At 40.5% G+C, this 17,514-nt stretch overlaps 2 protein-coding genes across 3 annotated transcripts in view; both read right to left on the reverse strand.

The window, feature by feature from the left end:
* Nucleotides 1-113, reverse strand: part of tbc1d14 (TBC1 domain family, member 14) — a 36,521-nt gene extending 36,408 nt beyond the window's left edge. Inside the window, exon 1 of the mRNA XM_034856731.1 lies at nucleotides 12-113. The gene's annotated coding sequence lies outside the window, so the exon portion shown is untranslated. The remainder of the gene's footprint in view (nucleotides 1-11) is intronic.
* Nucleotides 114-1,494: 1,381 nt separating this feature from the next.
* kiaa0232 (KIAA0232 ortholog) lies at nucleotides 1,495-16,466 on the reverse strand. 2 transcript variants are annotated; one of them, XM_034856696.1, is made up of 8 exons: nucleotides 16,131-16,466; nucleotides 13,513-14,079; nucleotides 12,955-13,095; nucleotides 9,983-10,052; nucleotides 9,799-9,883; nucleotides 6,273-9,648; nucleotides 5,977-6,085; nucleotides 1,495-4,137 (listed from the first exon to the last, which is right to left on the reverse strand). In XM_034856696.1, the coding sequence occupies exons 2-8, from the start codon at nucleotides 13,747-13,749 to the stop codon at nucleotides 4,121-4,123; spliced, it is 4,035 nt and encodes a 1,344-aa protein (XP_034712587.1). In that variant the 5' UTR covers nucleotides 13,750-14,079; nucleotides 16,131-16,466; the 3' UTR covers nucleotides 1,495-4,120. The 2 variants fall into 2 exon arrangements, with proteins under 2 accessions (XP_034712587.1, XP_034712588.1); XM_034856697.1 differs by lacking the exon at nucleotides 16,131-16,466 and adding an exon at nucleotides 15,941-15,961.
* Between the last annotated feature and the right edge of the window lie 1,048 nt (nucleotides 16,467-17,514).

Here is a 17,514-nt window from a genome sequence, read left to right on the forward strand (position 1 = left end):
ACATTTCATACCTGTTTTGACGCTTCCGCCGCCATTTTAAAACAAACTTGTACCGTTGAGTGCGTTGTAATCGAGTCAAGAATGTCCACCGTCGATAGATTCACCTGTCTGGAACTGAAGGCATTAATAATCGACCTCGCAACCTGTGAACCTACAGACTTTAGACAGTCAAGTGGATTCCGCAGAAGTAGAACTGTTACGAGAGGATGTGCTATAACTCTCGTTAATGTTAAAATATTGTATTTGAATAGTTTTGGGTTTCCATTTTAAGGATTCAAAATAGTTGTATTCTTCGAAATTGGGAATATTTTTCCTAAATGTAGGCCTACTTTATCGGGCAGAAAATTATTATAATAATTAATACTATTAAATTAAACTTGTCCACCAATCTAGATTGTATACGCCTTTTGTGCAGTTCAATTAGTTTTACTGGTGACTGAAACATAAAAAATAAAGCATAGCCTACCAAATGGGACGAGGAATTTTCATTCCGGATTTTAACTAATTTATTTTTTCACTTATGTAACAATTAGTGCCAGATAACCTAAAATATATCGAATTTTATATCCAGTGTCAGCAGAGTATATCATGATATATCTGATATATAACCAAATTTCTAACCCTATTTTAAATACTAGAAAATGTGGCCAAAAATAGTATCGCCTGATAAAAGAAAGTGAGGTTAGTATTTCATTACAACCTTTTGAATTGAACAAACAATATTTAGAACAATTTCTTCAATGACAACCCACCATAACAACAGAATATATTGATATGTCCTAAAATGGTTGAAGCTTCCATTACAATATTATTACGCATCAACAGACAATCGTAACTAAAGCCTCATATGTGAAATGATACGTGAGCTGGCTATTCCTCCTACAGCATCGTCACCCTGACCTCTAGTGTTAGCTTCAGGTCATGAATTTGAAATGTTAAGCTGCTTTTGCTTTCTGCCTGACTTGTCACCACTTAAAAATACACTAAATTCAAAACAAAAAATAATCACAGGAAAATTCATAGGCTGAGGTTTGGTTTATTCCTTTATTAGATGTTAAGAAAATCCACAATGAAACAAAATTTACTCAGGGTGTACATGAAATTAGAACACAGCTACTCAGGATAGAAGGGATTCAGGAACATGGAGGAGGGAGGGGGAGGGGGGGGGAAGGAATGAAAAGATGAGGAAAACTCAAGTTTTCAGTGCTGGATATGTTCTTCAGACCAAAGTGCAAATGAAACTCTACCCTGTCAGTGTCGTTCCAAATGCATATACCCTCACTGAATGCATTTTTCTCATCATACGTGTTTTTTTTTTCCCCAACATGGCCTAACACAATGGAAGAATTAAATGAAGAAAGGTGGGATGCACTCCTTTCAACTCCCATGTTAAGTGCTTTTTGTGACTTAGCGTCTTGCACACATTCACTCACAGATTCACACACTCGCAACATTCTTTCAATCGTCAACTTAACCTCACTTGTATTTTTTTTAATTCAACCAAAAGATTTTGTCAAATCCAACATAAAAAAAAACAACAAGTGTGATGTTTGCATGCTGCATTTTTAGAGACCGTCAATCATTTGTTTTCTCCCAGGCGTCCCTCACTCAAAAGTAATAAACATGCAAAAATTAACTGAATGACTGCCTCTCCATATATTCTTGAATGTTTACATGCGCCAAGGTATTGCATAGGACTCCCAGGGCTCTTGGGTTCCCCTCCACATTGCGTATGCAATCTACAATGGCTTAGTTCTTTTTTTCCCCCTAAAGCTATAGCTCTAAATTAATGACAGTCACCTCTGTGGTTTGCTTAAAAAGAACTCATGTCAATAATTTCTGCTCTACAATCAAAGAAAGGTTTTTACATGGATGCATCAATGCACTGTCACAGGTCTGAGTGTAGATTATGCAGTATGCTTCTATTAAAAAATTCCTGAGTGTCTGATGACTGTCAAAGAAAGGTGACAAGACCCAGAAGTTGGAGTACCTTTCATTCAGCTACTTGGGGGGGGGGGGGGGGGGGGGTTCAACTGAAGTGGCATTGGATTTAACAAACCATACAATCTTTGCATTTGTAAATGAGGAAGCAATTTTCCAAAGCCATGCGCGCAATAGAAACACCTTCACCTGCGACAGTGCATTACTGAGTCTGCTCACACTGCTGACCGGTTTCCTTTGCCCATTAATGGAGAGATGATTTCAGTTGTCTGTGCTTCAGTTTTATGGTATGTGAAAAATAAGTCACCCTGCTATTGTCCTCATAACCGGTTTACATTTTTTTTAAGTTTAATCGAAAAGGTAAGAAATGCACAATACATTTCTCTGCAGATGCTTTGACTTAATTTAATTTTCAAAGCACAGGTCACAAGAAGGGCCAGTCCAACCATCCCTCAAATCGTGTTATAGCTATTTTTTCCAGGCGGTTTCAAATTTAGGGGGGCACTTATGCATTTGCATTTGTAGTGAATGTACTGCATGTCTCTGCATACATTCACGTTTATCTGAGATAAAGGTCTAGTACACTCATTCTGAACCAGTGCCTTCACAAGTTCTGTTGCCAACACACAAACAGTGAGACATTACTCAATATTTCAACAAGATATATTGTAAACCCAAAAAATAAAAACACACCTCATATAGGAAAAAAAACATTTTGTACCTTAGTGTAATTAATAAATGTTTTTGGTTTGACCAACACCCCGCCACTTGTTTTGTTAGACATTTGTTTAGTTGCAGCATGGACAACCATCAGTCAGTGCTGGTTTTTGTCCTTTTTGCTTGGGGTCAAGTAACTGAAAAGATGTGTAACAACGTGAGATTTATTATCTGCACGCATTTCTGCTTCAGTTGTTACAGGCCTGACAACTAAGAGCTTAAAAAAAAAAAAAAAAAGACACATTAAGCAAGAGCTTAAGCATTAACCTTTTTTTTCTTCTTTTCACAATTTTCGCAAAAAGATATTCATGAGTCTGACTGTCTGGACTACAAAGAAAACTAGGCTATGCCATCTACTTCTCACAGCCGTATTGTGGAACTGCAAATTCAAAAGGGTTTTGAACATATTTATAGCACCAATAGTCTGTACCATAGAAATTACAAAAAAAATTAAAACAAAGAGTTTCATTCAGTTGCAACACAGGTGTCTGCAGAAATGGCTGTAGTTACGTTTTTTTTCATGTTTCAACCCAGTACACAAACTTTTTTTTCTTTTTATTCCCCAATTCTTTTACAGCGTTGCATTTCAAGTAGATTATTAGTATTCTTTCCAACAAAACTTTAGATTTCCGTTTTTTTTTTTTAAAGGATTTTTTTTTAATTTTAGCCTCACAAACCATACTATTTCTACTATTAGCTTTTGTATAACTATAACAATTCAAAAATCAGACTCATTTATGATAACTTTTCACACGTGGGGAATTTTGGGATGGAAAGAAGAAAGCTGCACACATTCTCTACTTCACATTCAGAAAGTCTTCCAAAACCAACTATATAAATTAAACTGCTCAAATGCTTCCACAACTCAAAAATCTCAACATCCTTATATTATCTTTCTGAACACAAGATGGAAAGTAGAGGATGCGATAGCAGTCGTATCACACGAGATTATGTTCAACTAGGAAAAAGAGGAGTGAGACTGGCTGGACGAACATACATGCACAACCATTCAGATACCACCAACAACCAGTATCTTGGCTCAAAAGCAAAATGGTGGGAACAAAACGGACGAGAATAGAACAAAAGATTGTCCCTACTACCTAACTGTGAGACTTGAATGAGGACCATTGTACAGATGAATCAAATTAAACACATTCTAAAATGCCTAAAATTCATGTCTGCACATTGCATCACTCAAAGAAACATATTTTTGGAGTTTTCCTATTTCTCTCTCGCTTTTTTGTTGATCTGATTGTTGATTACACAAGGTTTTTAAGTTAGTAAATGAATACCAGCAAGGTTATGTGTGGGTTTGTTTGAAGGGGTGTGTGTCAGAAAATGAGCCTACATTAGGTTTTTCCAGCTCTGAGATGACCCTGAATCTTTGCTGATGGAGGTCCAGTCACAAAAGGAGAGGAAGGTTTCCTCTCTATGACAGGTCTCCTCTGCAAAACTGGAGTATTCAAATGTTGCTGCTCCCTGGAGAAAGAAGTCAGGCAAAATGGTTAGATTGTTGCACACGTGAATATCCATGCTGTAGCTGACTGTACGGTGGATTTCTTTACCGCCTGCATCTGTTGTATTTTCCAACTGACCGTTTCGATTCTGTGACCCAATGAGGAATTTCAGCTTGATTGCCACTTCCAATGTTTTTCTCTCGCCGTATCCAAAAATGGGGATATTATTTAGGCAGTTCACATATTTTGATGGTTGTTATAGTAAGAGCTGGTGGTCAGTAGTGTACAGGTCTATCTCTAGGATCTTGTCAATATTTTGTCAATCCTTCAGTCCTTTTTCTCCATGAGAAACTCATTTTGAGTCATTATACTCAGGAGGTCACATATTTTAGTGTAATTTCCGCAATACCTTTCATAAAGTATTTGAGTATGTGGCTTATATAGCGCTATAGCACTTATTAACATCTATGAAGAGTGGTGTGTCAGTGTGGATCTGTTGTGGGAGGAAGCTTTAGGAAAATCTATCTTTATTTGTGTGATTGGATATCAATTAATAAAATCCCCAAATTGATCTTTTAGCATCTGCCCTTTCACCACGGATGTGGTGAATTGATCCCATTTTGCGGGAGGGGACTGGACAAGATTGAATTAGGGCCTAGCCCTACTTGTGAATACAATTTAGACAATGTAAATATTATATAGTAATGATAAGTAACAATAATAAATAGTGTCTGCAGAGCACAGACAATTTCTTTAAGACTGCAAGGGAAGCTCAGCTTCCCCTAAAATAATGGTCAAATATTATGTGTGCTATTGTGTTAAAACGTTATTCACAAAAAATGCGTTAGAATGCGTTAATATCGAGTTTGTTCAGCTGCATTTTATGTCCCGCGCACGGACGCTCAGCATCTCTGGGGGGGGGGGGTCAATGGAGGAGTGGGCTGGCCTGGATGCTGCTATAAGCGTGATGATCGGAGGGTCTGTTGGAAGGCTGCATGTCCTGTTTGACAGCGATTCTGTACTATAAAAAGTCGCCAAAGCTATACAAGCTCAGTCCCATCCTGGTTTACGAATATTCCAAGTGTAGTTGAAAGAAAAACTGCTGCAACCTATATCTTAATATTTGCTTGGCAAAACTGCTAGGCAATTTCCATCGTACATTTTATGTTCATTCATACAGTAGGCTAGTGTTGTAGGGGTGAACCATCCAGCTAGCAAACTGCACACGTTGGTAGACAATGCTAATATCGTTGACCTGTTTTTTGCAAAGCCATTTGAAAGTCTTACTTAGGAGGATAAACTCAAAATTAAGCAGCAGGACAGATAAACCCTTAAGATTGATTTAGTGCAAAAGAAAGGTCAAAGTAACAGGTCTTTTCAGCTCTCCTGGTATTGGTGGCCATGCCTCTTGATGAAACCATCCCATGGATATTATAAATTAAAATTATTATTATAAATACATGAATAAATAATGTATAATTAATAAATAGACCCTGTTTATGATGCAGGCCGAAAATGAGCTTCCCCTCTTTGAAAAACCAGCAGCCGCCACTGCTGCAGAGGGTTAAATGAGTTGATCAATGCATGGTGCAAGATTTCTCACTTTCACAACCAGTTTTCAGCCACTGCTCTCTGGGCAGATATGTAAGGTACATGTTGTTGCAGTTCAGGTCTGGTTGATAAGAGTTTAATAAGTTGGATGCTGCCCACACATTCGTCTATAACAAACTAATTCCATCTCTCAAATTGAAACAAAATAATGAAATATTTAATTTAATGTTTAAATTCACTAGTTTGACATGTTGCAAAAACGTGTGAATAAAAATGGTAAACGTTTAAAGTCGTACAAAAACTGGTTTACCTGTACACTGAGATCCAGGGAAAAGGGGGGAACAGAGAGTGCTCTGCCACCAGCACTCGTCTTGCTGGTTGCCAGTTCCTCCCTGTCCACTTATATTTAACAGAGGGAACTGAACAAGACAAATGAGAAGTGGTTAGTGTGTTTAAGCAAACCGCTGCCTGTGACATCATAGGTGGAACCCATTTCACAGCTGATAATAGATTATGAAACTCTGTGTGGTTAGGCCAACACTTTTGTTAAAAACTCAAGCACAAAATATATTGATTTCTTAGGAGATCATTTTAAGAAAACCTTACCTCTGGCACATCTCCAACAAACTCATAAGCAACCCCATACTTGTGGATCTGACCTGCTGGTGCAGATAAGCAGGACTGCTTTTCTCCAGAAGATTCCTTCTTTTGAATCTTGCCGACTGAGACGTCGGTTTGTCCACCTGCAGTGGGTGCAGCTGCTGCCGTTTTGCAGTCTAAGCATATCTCTTGCTCAGTAATTGGCAGGAGGGTACTGGAACCCTCCTGTGAATCCAGAGAGGTCTGGGCACTCTTCTCCATGCCAGACTTCTTTAATCTGGGTAAGAATTTACCAGATTCCAGTTCTGACTTCCCGTAATAAGGGCCCTCACATTCTGCATCCTCCTCCAGAGGTTTGAGGTCTGCCTGAGGATCATCAAAGACGTCCACCGGCGCCAGGACGGGAAAATTCATCTCCTCTTTGTCAGTTTCAGCCTCAGAATCACTCACTCCTCCAGGAGATAACTCTGAGGCCGATATTGGTCGAAAATGAGTCCTGGGGGAAATGCGAATTGCCCTGTACTGCGTCCGGTTGATGCCATAAATTCGTGGGTGGAAGGCGTCATTCTCAGAGTCCGAGCAAAGAATAGATTTGGGCTTGAACCCTGGACTGAATGATGCCATGTCCTCAGGCTCAAAAGAACACTCCACATGGAGGACTTGAGAGAAGGGATTGTTCAGGTTGAAGGATGCAAACGGGTAATCTAAACCTTGCTCCTCACCATGCAAGCCTCCATAAGATCCAAGCAAATCTTCATGGAAGATGAAAGAAAATCCCTTATTCAATCCATCTCCGCCTCCTTTAATGGCCTGGTCACTCTGCCCAAAGGACACAAGAGGCCTCCACAGGGGCCTGTGCCCAGGGGCAAAGCAGCTGCCAGTGTTCATGAACACATCTGTGCCAGTGATGGTAAGCATATCTGAGCTGGAAGCAGATGCAGCTGCAGCGGCACACTGTAGCAGGCTATCTTGGGTGTCACTTGGCGGCACAACAGCCCAATTCTTATCACCACTTAGTGTCTTCAACTCTCCATACACCCCTCCTAGGATGAATGATGTACTCTCCTTGTCAGAGTTCAAGTCCCAGGGCTTGGACGGAGTCATGTAATCCCCGGCACCATCTACCTTGGAGAGTTTGTTTTTGGCTAAGTCCTGTTCTTCTTTCTTGCCTTCCCAAAGGTGATACTCTGAGCGCTGCACTGCTTTTTTCTGGGGCCCCTGAATTGGAACTCCCTTTGCCTGCACTTCCAGACAGCTGCAGCAGTAACCACCTGACTCATCAGAGAATAGCCCCTCGCTTGGTTTTTCTGCTCCTTGCTTTGACTTTACAGATTTGTCATCTCCTATTGCAGTCCAAATATCCTTTATTATCCCTGAGCTGTAGTCATCACTGTGTTGGTTTGTGTTGTCCGAAAACATGCCAGTGCTGTACTGTTCACTCTTATCCTCTTCCAATGCTATACCACAAATGGACTCCAATTTAGATTTTTTGGTGAAGGTCTGATTGGATGCTGTACTAATACTGACATCCTCACACTTACGGCCTGGGTCTTCTTGCAAAAAATCCAAGATTTCATCCTCCAGATATGTACCAGAGAGAGGAGGGATTATACAAACAATCTCTTCGTTGCCAATTTGAGCAGCATCCTCTGTTGGAACATTACCTTGCTCGTTGTCTGAACGAGTCTCCTCTGAATGGGACCACGGACTGCAAGTTCGCGTTGAAAGGTTAGAACATTGTTCAGTTTCGTCAAAGGCACTATTTTTGGTCCATATTAGCAAACGAGACTGTTTATGAGGATGGGGGTCAAGACAGCTACTAGAATCTGTGTTGTTTTCATGACCAACGGTGAGTGAGTCGCGGGGAAAAGGAAAAGTGGGGCTGTCATACTGCAACTCAAAAAGAGAAAAGCAGGATGAGTTCAAACCAGACGGTTCACTGGTGGCTTCAGGGACAGGTGGCTCCTCCAGATTTCCAGATAGTTTGCTCAGAGTAAACGAAACACTATCGAAAAGGGGGGAGAGTCGAATGGGAGAGTCTCCTACGAAGCTTTCTCCGTCTATATCTTCTGAAGTAGATGGCGAATAACATCCCCACACTTGAGCCATGTTTTCAAGATCCTCCATTAAGAATCCAATAGATCCCGAAACGTCCTGTGAGTCTGCCCGTATTGCACTTTTCCCTTGCTGCTCAAGGCCATCTAACACTAAACAACATTCTGCCTCAACGTCTCTTTGCTCTTTGCTTTTTTGTCGAATCATGCTTAAGATCCGACTTTCTTGTACAGAGTCTGAGGCACTAGTATCCAATATGGATTGATAAATGTCAACTTCATAGAAGTGAGTAAATTCAGACAGATGCTCGTCATCTAAATCTCTACTATCCTCTGGCTGAGGGCAGCTTAAGGTCCCAGTGAGTTCAACAGTTTCATCTTCTGCTTCGCCAGGCCCTTCCACAAAGTGCCCATCTACAAAGGAGCCTGCTGCTAGGTAAGCTCTGTGGTAGCTCTCGTTGGCAATGCAGATTCCCTGGATTCTCTCTGGCAGCCTCTCAATGTCGGCTGACAAAGTAAAGCCATCAGGAGAGTCTTCCTTGTTTCGGTATTTTGTTTCCAGCTTGCTTTGTCTGCTGAAAGGTACAAAATACTCTGTGATGGGCTCAGTGTACCAAAGGGGCTCCTCCATGTATTCCTTTTTGTTTCTGGCCTCAACTCCGGACTCTTTCCCCTCCTTCCAGCCTGGATCTTTACGAATCTCCTTCAGAGGTCTCTTCCCCTTTTTGCAAAGCTGTGGTTGTTTGGCAGCGCCTCCAGTGGCACTGCTACTGCTCCCTCCTGTGTTTCTACGCTCCTCTCTGTCGATTAACTTCACCTGTAGCTTCACCTGCCCGCTGTTGCGTGTTCTCTTATTCTTTGCAGCCTCCCTGGATTTGTGCCTTATTCTAACTGCCTTGCTTCTGAATGACTTAAAGTCACCCTGGTTCCCACTTGAGCTGGAGCCCGCCTCACTAGAGCCAGAAGACCAGGATCTGGGTCTGTATTTGCCCTCAGGTCTGTGTCTTGTCTGTCTTTTTGAGTGGACGGTAGATTTCTCCTCTGCTGCTGCACCGCCATGGTATCGATTTTCTTTCTCCCTCTTGCTTCGTCGTTGCTGGCCTCTCTCGTTGGTCACAGTAGTGATGGTAGAACATGCTTCGGGGTTTTGCTCCTTCGCAGCCTCACCTTCACTGTTGCAATCTTTTGGGGAAGAGGTGTCTGTGCTGGTCTGTGGGGCTGCAGATGATGAACTTGAATATGCGCAGGCCTTAGCTTTGTTCCACACCGTCATAATCTCTTGGAGACAAACAGGTTTCTCTGACAAAGGAGGAAAGGCTTCATAATACCTGCAGTCAAAACAAAACGAGAGAAAACTTGATTTAAATCCATTCATAGCAGCAGAGTTAAAATAAACAAAAAAATAAAAAAAGCTGTTCTGCATCCACTTTTTGAAATACGAATATTCATAGGTCCAAAATATAAATAATATTGCTTACATTTCCACCTGGTCTTTTGAAGAGGGGGACTCAGCTCGCTCCGGGGACTGAGAGCCATCAGATTTCTTTTGAATCTGTTTTTCCTCTGTAAAAAGCACATTAAGATAATTTATTAGAGCAATTATTATTCAACTTCTTTCTATTTTTGTAATAAAAAAGTGATAATAACGGTCTTCAACCAAACCTTTCTGTTTGTTTTGGATGTCCTTTAGTTTAGAGCAAAGCTCTTCAACCAGGCTCTCAATTCCAGAGTTCTGCACAAATGAGACCAAACAGAAACTGATTTTTTAGAACTCAAATTAAATATTGTGAACAGCAGTTATAAATTTCATAACATGATGTATTGTATACTTGTGTATGTGACGAACCTATGAGCTTGAACAATAGTTTCATTTGTCTGAGCCCATTTCAACATACAAACATAGTTTGCAAAAGTTGTATGAAATGGCACACAGGAATGACTGGTGACAATGTCAATATCATGTTAGAGTACTAGTGGAACTACATTGTAGTGATATATTATAGGGATTAGTTAACTTATTAACAAAATACTATCCAGGTATTTTAAGTGGAACACAGAATACCTGCTTTAGAATATGTTTTTTGTCATGACAAAAAGATATAAAAACAAGCCGTGATGTACACAAGACAATAATATCTTTTTCTACCTTTAAAACAACATGACTGACAAGATCCACTAGTCTTATGTAAGAATGCTACGTTTCTAAAAGCTAAATTGACCCTTAATATGACCCAAAACAAAGAATGAAAGGCATGTTGTTGACACAAGTCAAGCCAGCTGACGGCTGAGCTTAGGTATGCTCTGCCAGGACAATTCTATATTTAGCTATGGTGCAGAAATGCTTTCAGAAAAATAAAAATAAAAAAGGGGCTAAGCAACAGTACAAGTGATTACCTCACTATTTCCTAAGACACTGGACATTTACTACATATCCTGTTTTGCTTATTGCCTTCTCACATTGAGCAATATGATGTGTAAAAACATATAAACAAGTGTTTGCCATAAACAAAACATGTTGAAACACAAGCTAAGATCAGGTAGGCAATGTCGAAGCAAATGCTTTAAAAAAACAAAAACAAAACAATCACAACATAGGCTCCTGAGTACCAGTCCTGTCAGACACTTCAGCTCTCTCATTTCCTGATTACTCTGCCGGAAAATAACGTTCCTTACCATGCCACTTCATGAAAAGCAAAGCAAAGTTTTCTCTTCCCCTGTGTTTCCTCTTGCATCATTGTGCTAATGCCGGTCAGCTGACAGCCGACCAACTCTGCCGTTCACTGCTGCAATCCTGTGCAGTGTGTACTGGTTAAAAAATAGACTGCAGAATCCTGTCCCCATAGAGGAGCTCAACACTCCTCCTCTTGCCTTGCAGACCCTTCCCCCCTACCCTTGCTCCAGCTTAAGGTTTTGTCATTTTTTTGTCATTCAACTAAATCACACCTCCCTTACTACTGCAGTCCATTGAAGAAAGTTTATGTCAATCCATTTATAGGTGTCATGATAGCAAAAGTTCAGTAGTCGCTGCCAATACTGCTTGTGTCTATTATGCACGTTCATCATGCCTAGTTTAATAACTCTGGATTTGACTACTAGTGAATGTTAAAATGTTAAAAACGTGACGTTTTAAACAAGGACACTTTAAGTGTTTGGGCTGGTAAGTTGATGTACCTCACAAGAAATTATCCGCTGAAATACAGAAGTTTCTTTCGCCATGCAATGTCTATGTGAAAAGTCTTCTGGGCCATGCCGTGCAGAACCGCCATTATCCGCTAAGTAGATTAGATTCATCTTTATTGTCATTACACATGTACAGGTATATTGCACATGGTGGCTTTCAGACATGGCGCTGTTCCTGGGGGCTTGGCAAGACTTCGCACGATTGTTAGTGACTGCCTTCTTCTGACTGTATTGACTGGAACACTCTGAAGCGTATACTGCCCCCATCAGTTCTGGAAGAGGTCACTGTCATTGACACGGTCATTTTGTCATTTTAGAACCAGAACGTGTCAATAGTATCGGTTCTCATGACATCCCTAAATCTATCTATCTATAGCTTTTTTGAGTCATAGGTATGGAATCAAAAGAATATGCTTACATGCAAATGACACTCCTTTAAATGTCATGAGGATCGCATTGTTTTATATCAAGGTAGGGCTCTCCCTGCCATTATATGGCTTAGGGATAGGACCTGAACAAATCGGGTCCTGGTGCTTTGCTTACTTGTTGCTGTGAGCGCCATAGCTCTCATGCAATTTAAATGTTTTGTTGAGGATTTTTCTATTGCATCTAATTCAGTTGTTAAGTTGTTTGCCTCCCTTTAAAGTTCCAGTGGGAGACTCTTTTATTTTAATGAATTCAAGCCATTGTCAAATGAGTTGATATAACTAAGACTATCACCTCCACAAAACTCTTTATTTCTCAGTATGGCTATGTTTACAAAATGGTGTAGTTCGGTGACATTTGTTGATGACTTATAGGTCGCCGCAAAAAAAGAATAACAGCAGCCCTGAAAAACAAGACGACTGCTGCAACAAGTGAAGACCTGAAGAAGGGCCCACAAAATGTTTCAGTCAGTCATTTTACCGCTAAGAAAAGACCCACACAGTAGGAAGGAGGACTAAAATTCAAAAAAGAAAGTGACCGACAACGAAGACAAACAAGGATAACCACTTATTCACGTCAAGGATATAGTCTACCTTTTCAGTGATGACTAACTGAAGGTGTGGCCACCCAGGCAAATGAGTTGACAATGCATGTACAAAGAAGATCTTCCCTTGTTCAATGCTTTAGCCTCCCACGTTAACATAGCTTCATTCTGTGTCTATTCACTGTGATTTCTGCAATAGATATCTGCATGACTGCACCTTAACATATACTCATTTCTGACATGCCTTCTGTATTCAGAGTAATTTTCATTCAAAAGTTTCATATAAAATGAGGCAGGTCAAAGAGTTACTGCTTCAATGCATTACTAATAACTTGTTTGCACTATTATTACAAAGCCAGAGCCATTCAAGTTAATTATCATTTTACGCTACAGAAAAATAAAGCATAACTTGATTAACACCATCCTCATAAACCATGAGAATCACAGGATTCCAACCGTCAGCTTGAGTGATAATGCTGCTTACTTCATCAGATGCAGAGCGGAGGCATTGCACAGCAGCTTGCTTCTTCATTTCCTCAAGACTCAAGTCGGTCCCTCCTTTCTTCTTACTCTTGCCCCATTTCTTCCCAGTTCCCTTCTCCCAGCCTAAGAAGATGTCATTTTCCTTTAACACATAATGAGAAAAGTCACTCAAAAAGACAAGATAACCCATTTTTAAAGCATAAAAACATTACAAATTTACATTACACTCTAAAACATTTCTATAGAAGAAATTAGCACACTGACACAGCAAACTGAATATCAATGAATGTAACGACAAATGATAGACATCAAAGGAGGAATTAGTCAGTGGTAAATGTACCATAATGTGGAGGAAAAGCCCAATTGTTCACCTCTCCTGGCACACTGATGGTTGCCTTTAACTATGACATTATATTTACACACTAACTTCCCTTCCTGAAGAAAGCCCACTACCTTCTTATTTGACAATGCAAAATACTAACCCTAACAATGACAAAAAGAAATTTGTAAGTGTTTTGACTTTGACTAGAAATATTTCTATAAGGTTGTGGAAGCTTACCTGGTCCTGCAGGTCATAGTTGTAACTGTCATGCAGGAGAAGGCTGAGGACGTAGCGGGTGTAAATCATGGCATCAATCCCGCACTTCTCAAGCTCCTGGCAGAGCCAGCTTTGTACTGGACCCAGCGATTGGAGCAGGGACATCTCTGAGGCAGGCAGGGGGCCCACGAGGGGGAAGGGGCAAGAGAGGTTTTCAGGAGGAGCAGGACCGTCTGAATCGGTGCTCACTGGACGCATGGGACCTCAGGTGTTGGCCATTCTCAGGTGGAGCAGCATTGTGATGGGTAGTTACTGTAGGGTGGTCGGTTGAGAAGGGTACAGAGTGAGGACGAAGCAGAACCTTGGCAAGAGGGCAGTCACTCCAGCAGGACGCACTGAAGGGGCTCTACATGGGGAGGCATGTAGATTTTTTTTTTTTATTATTGCTTTGAGCAAACGGGGGATTTTACTCGTCAGGCATGGCTTATGCTGCTGATAGATCTCAGCTGCAGAGCAAAACACACGATGTGTTTGCGTGTCAGTTGGAGGGGTCCATGTTGGGGCTATTTCTTACTTCACCGGCACAACCTGAAAGAGAAAAAAAACATGTATCACTTTTCCATAAATATTTTGAATATTGAATGCAGGCAAAGACATAGTCAAAGGCCTTACACATAACCACAGCACTGAGTCAAATTGGAAAAAAAAAAAAAGGATTTTAAAATGGGAAAGAAGCAGTGAGACAAATGACAGATCATACCACACAGCACATACGTTGTGGTCCTTCTTCCAAAGGATGTAGCGAGATTGTGAATTTCTAGCAGGCTAACAGGCTCCTGAGAGAGCACGAGATCTTTAAATAATGCAAAACAGCACTCGCAATCATGACACATCGTGATAAGACCTATTTAAAATTATTAACATGTTAGGTGTGCATTTTCCTCAAAATACAGAACATTTATTACAAAGTGACCTCAGTCTCACATTAATGTGAAAGTACCTCTAAAAGAATTTTTCAAGTTTGTATGTGTAATGACCCCTTATGACCTGCCTTTTAAGGAAATTTGATGTAACACAATAACTAATAGAAATGGCCATGACCACGTATTGTTTAACCACCTCATACAAGGCTTTCTAAAACTTATAATATAGGAGGCACCACTTTGCTTTTTATTCCCTTCATTACAAGCACAAAATAACAGCTGTATAGTTTGAATTGTGAGTAATACAACCAAATATCTCCTCAACTTGTGACAATAACAAACAAGTAAAATTCCAGTTAGAGTCACTGTGTGGCTGTCAAGTGCATGTGTTTCATAAAGCAGCAGCGGATTAGGGGACAGACGTGAGGAGCAAATGGAGGTTGCGCCGATCTGATTGGCTGGCCTGGTCGTCACTCAAGAGTATGATATTATAGGTTTACCCATTAGATACGTCAAAAGGGCAAGATAATATGCGATCTACTATTTCAATAGACATTACCTTTCCGTGGAATAACATTTTCAAATAAATAAATTCAGATAAACAACAGCTAAAAGGTTAGCAAGCTTCATCGATCATTTCTAAACATGGCTGACCAGTGTCTACAACCCAGCTGTTTCTTGTAAGCACACCAGCCCCGGCCGGCTAGCTCTTGACTGCCCTGCCCACAAATCAACTTTATCCTACAACACATTTCTTATGTCAATTTCTCTGACATGGAAAATAACATAAGTGCAGTTTGTGCAGTGTTAACTACAGAGTTACCGAGTTTAGCCTACTTCGGGTGCATTGTAACGTTGCGCAGATGTGTAACGTTACGCTTTAATGACATTAATGTTACATTGCTCGGCTATCGAGTGCGGTAATGCAACCAGCTACAGAACAACCCGGACCGATATTTAAGATGACGCATTAATGTCACTGATGATATGGTAACGGCTGAGGTGTCAAGTAGCGTTGTACTGACTTCTGGTATTAACATCGGTTTACTAGCGTCATTTTGCAGTCAAATGGCAAGGTTAGCTGGATCACCGACCTTTAACGTTAGCCAATAAGCTAGCTAGCTGGCTAAGTTAGCTACCGAGAGCTGCTTGTCTCCTGTCATTAGGCAGTTCATTATTTTTACGTTTACCTAACGTGCATCATTCAGGTGAGATAAGAACGTTACATTGCAGTCCAGCGTTAATTGATTTTAACGCTAATCACGAGGTCTCCCCGTCCCGCGAAGACTAGCTACCTGGCTAACGTTAAGTTGGTGTTTTATGTCGGACAGTGAACGGAGGCTGCAGAGTGATATTAGATCACTGACGGTTCTCCATTAAATAGTTAATTAGCAAACAGCAACACGCTAACGTTAGGCCAAGTCTAAACTTTCGGTCGGAAACGTAGCACCCAAAATGGCCAAACGTCAACACAATATTGCAATGATGAGAGATTCAGATTTAAACTAACGTTAGCTTTCACGTACGTTTGTTGTTGGAACCGAGGGGGAGGAGGAGCGGCTGCCCCCTCGGGCTACCGGAGGACTGTCAGACGTTTTCCCTTCAAAATGTACGCCATATCGTCATACAGCGAAAGAGTAAACCGACTGAACAAGGAACACTTAACAGGGACAAAACACCACAGGTTAACAAGAAAACTCCCAGTTAGTTACAAACCTGCCGCGGGCTGAAGTAAAGAGGAGCAGCGAAAGAGGAGCGGCTATTTCTCTTCCGCTGCCGTTCCGAGCTCGAGCTCTGGAATCCGCTGCGGTAGCATCGCGTATCATGGACGCCGACAGAAATGGCGCTGTTTTCACATCCAGTGCTTCTTCAACGGCGTCAAGGAAAACAGCGACATTCCGGCTCAAGCAGGAGGAAGGTCATTCCTCGATGACAGTTACATCCAGAACCACAATGTCCGCTGTCGAAAAGCCAGTTTCATTCAGAGAAAGACTCCTAAATACGCCACCATCCGCGTTCGTATCTAGGCAACAAGGCAAACCTCCCCTGTCCTATTCAGGTTTAATTCCTCCGCTAGGGTATTGCATCAGAAGCCCAAATAGTACTCTTCAAACTAAAGCCATATGATAAATGGCATTGAGTAAATTAATGCTCAAAACTAAAAAAATAAATAAGCGACTCATTCTTCTCCTTTGGGTTTAAGTTTAAGGAATTATTAGGAAATAAAAACAAAAACACCAACTTAAAAACTCTTGTAGCATGTTATGGAAGAGGCACAATATACACAATACTATGGTAGCCTATGGTATAATATCGTTATAGTTGATCAAAACAGTTTATTTACTCATTCAGTCATTAATTACTCTACAATATGTTTATGATGGTATTTTTATATAATTTTTATTTTGCTTTATTACACACACCTAATCAACATAGTCAACATTATAAAAGAAACCAAACAAGGAATCACATTTCTGTGCAATAACGCCATTTAAATGAACATAGTGTTGAGATAATAATAATGATAATAATAATAATAATGATATATTTTATCTAAAGCCGCCTTTCTCTGCACTCAAGGACACCATACAGGCATACATAAGAAATTTAAAAACAGCAAAAAATACTCTTGCATTAACCAATACTTTTTGGTGATCAAATTTTAACGTTTTTTTATTCACAAAACAACATTTACAAACAGTTGTAAACAGTTACAAACAGCACACTGGGACATAGGTACGTGTCTGAGGCTACAAAAACACAGAGAGGAAAAACGGGAGAGAGGGAGACAAAACAACACATGCAGAAACAGACACAAGACAAGGGACCAGTCAGCATGAACCGCTATTGCTTATTGTTCTTTAGAAAATGCCCCTTGTTCAGTAATAGTTTTGACAAAGTGACCAAAACCCATTTTAGATTGATTTGTTTTTATTTTAATTTACATTGCCGTTATAGTTCAGGAAGATGCAGATGCACTTTCCAAGGTATTGCTTGTTTTGACTAATTTAGTATCACAGGGCTTTGTATTCTTTATTGTGAGCCAGTGTTTGGTTAAAACAGAGACACATTCCCATCACTAATATCAGTACTGCTCCTA

Source organism: Etheostoma cragini, chromosome 19 (assembly GCF_013103735.1).
Source record: "Etheostoma cragini isolate CJK2018 chromosome 19, CSU_Ecrag_1.0, whole genome shotgun sequence".
Lineage (NCBI taxonomy): Eukaryota > Metazoa > Chordata > Actinopteri > Perciformes > Percidae > Etheostoma > Etheostoma cragini.

Bases quoted from the DNA above. Each gene is read 5' to 3' on its own strand.
- kiaa0232 (XM_034856696.1), bottom strand. From the start codon at position 13,749: ATGCGTCCAGTGAGCACCGATTCAGACGGTCCTGCTCCTCCTGAAAAC. The intron at 9,884-9,982 runs GTTTGGTTGAAG...TGCTTTTTACAG, and splicing joins CATCCAAAACAAACAGAAAG to AGGAAAAACAGATTCAAAAG. The intron at 6,086-6,272 runs GTAAGGTTTTCT...TGTCTTGTTCAG, and splicing joins TTGTTGGAGATGTGCCAGAG to TTCCCTCTGTTAAATATAAG.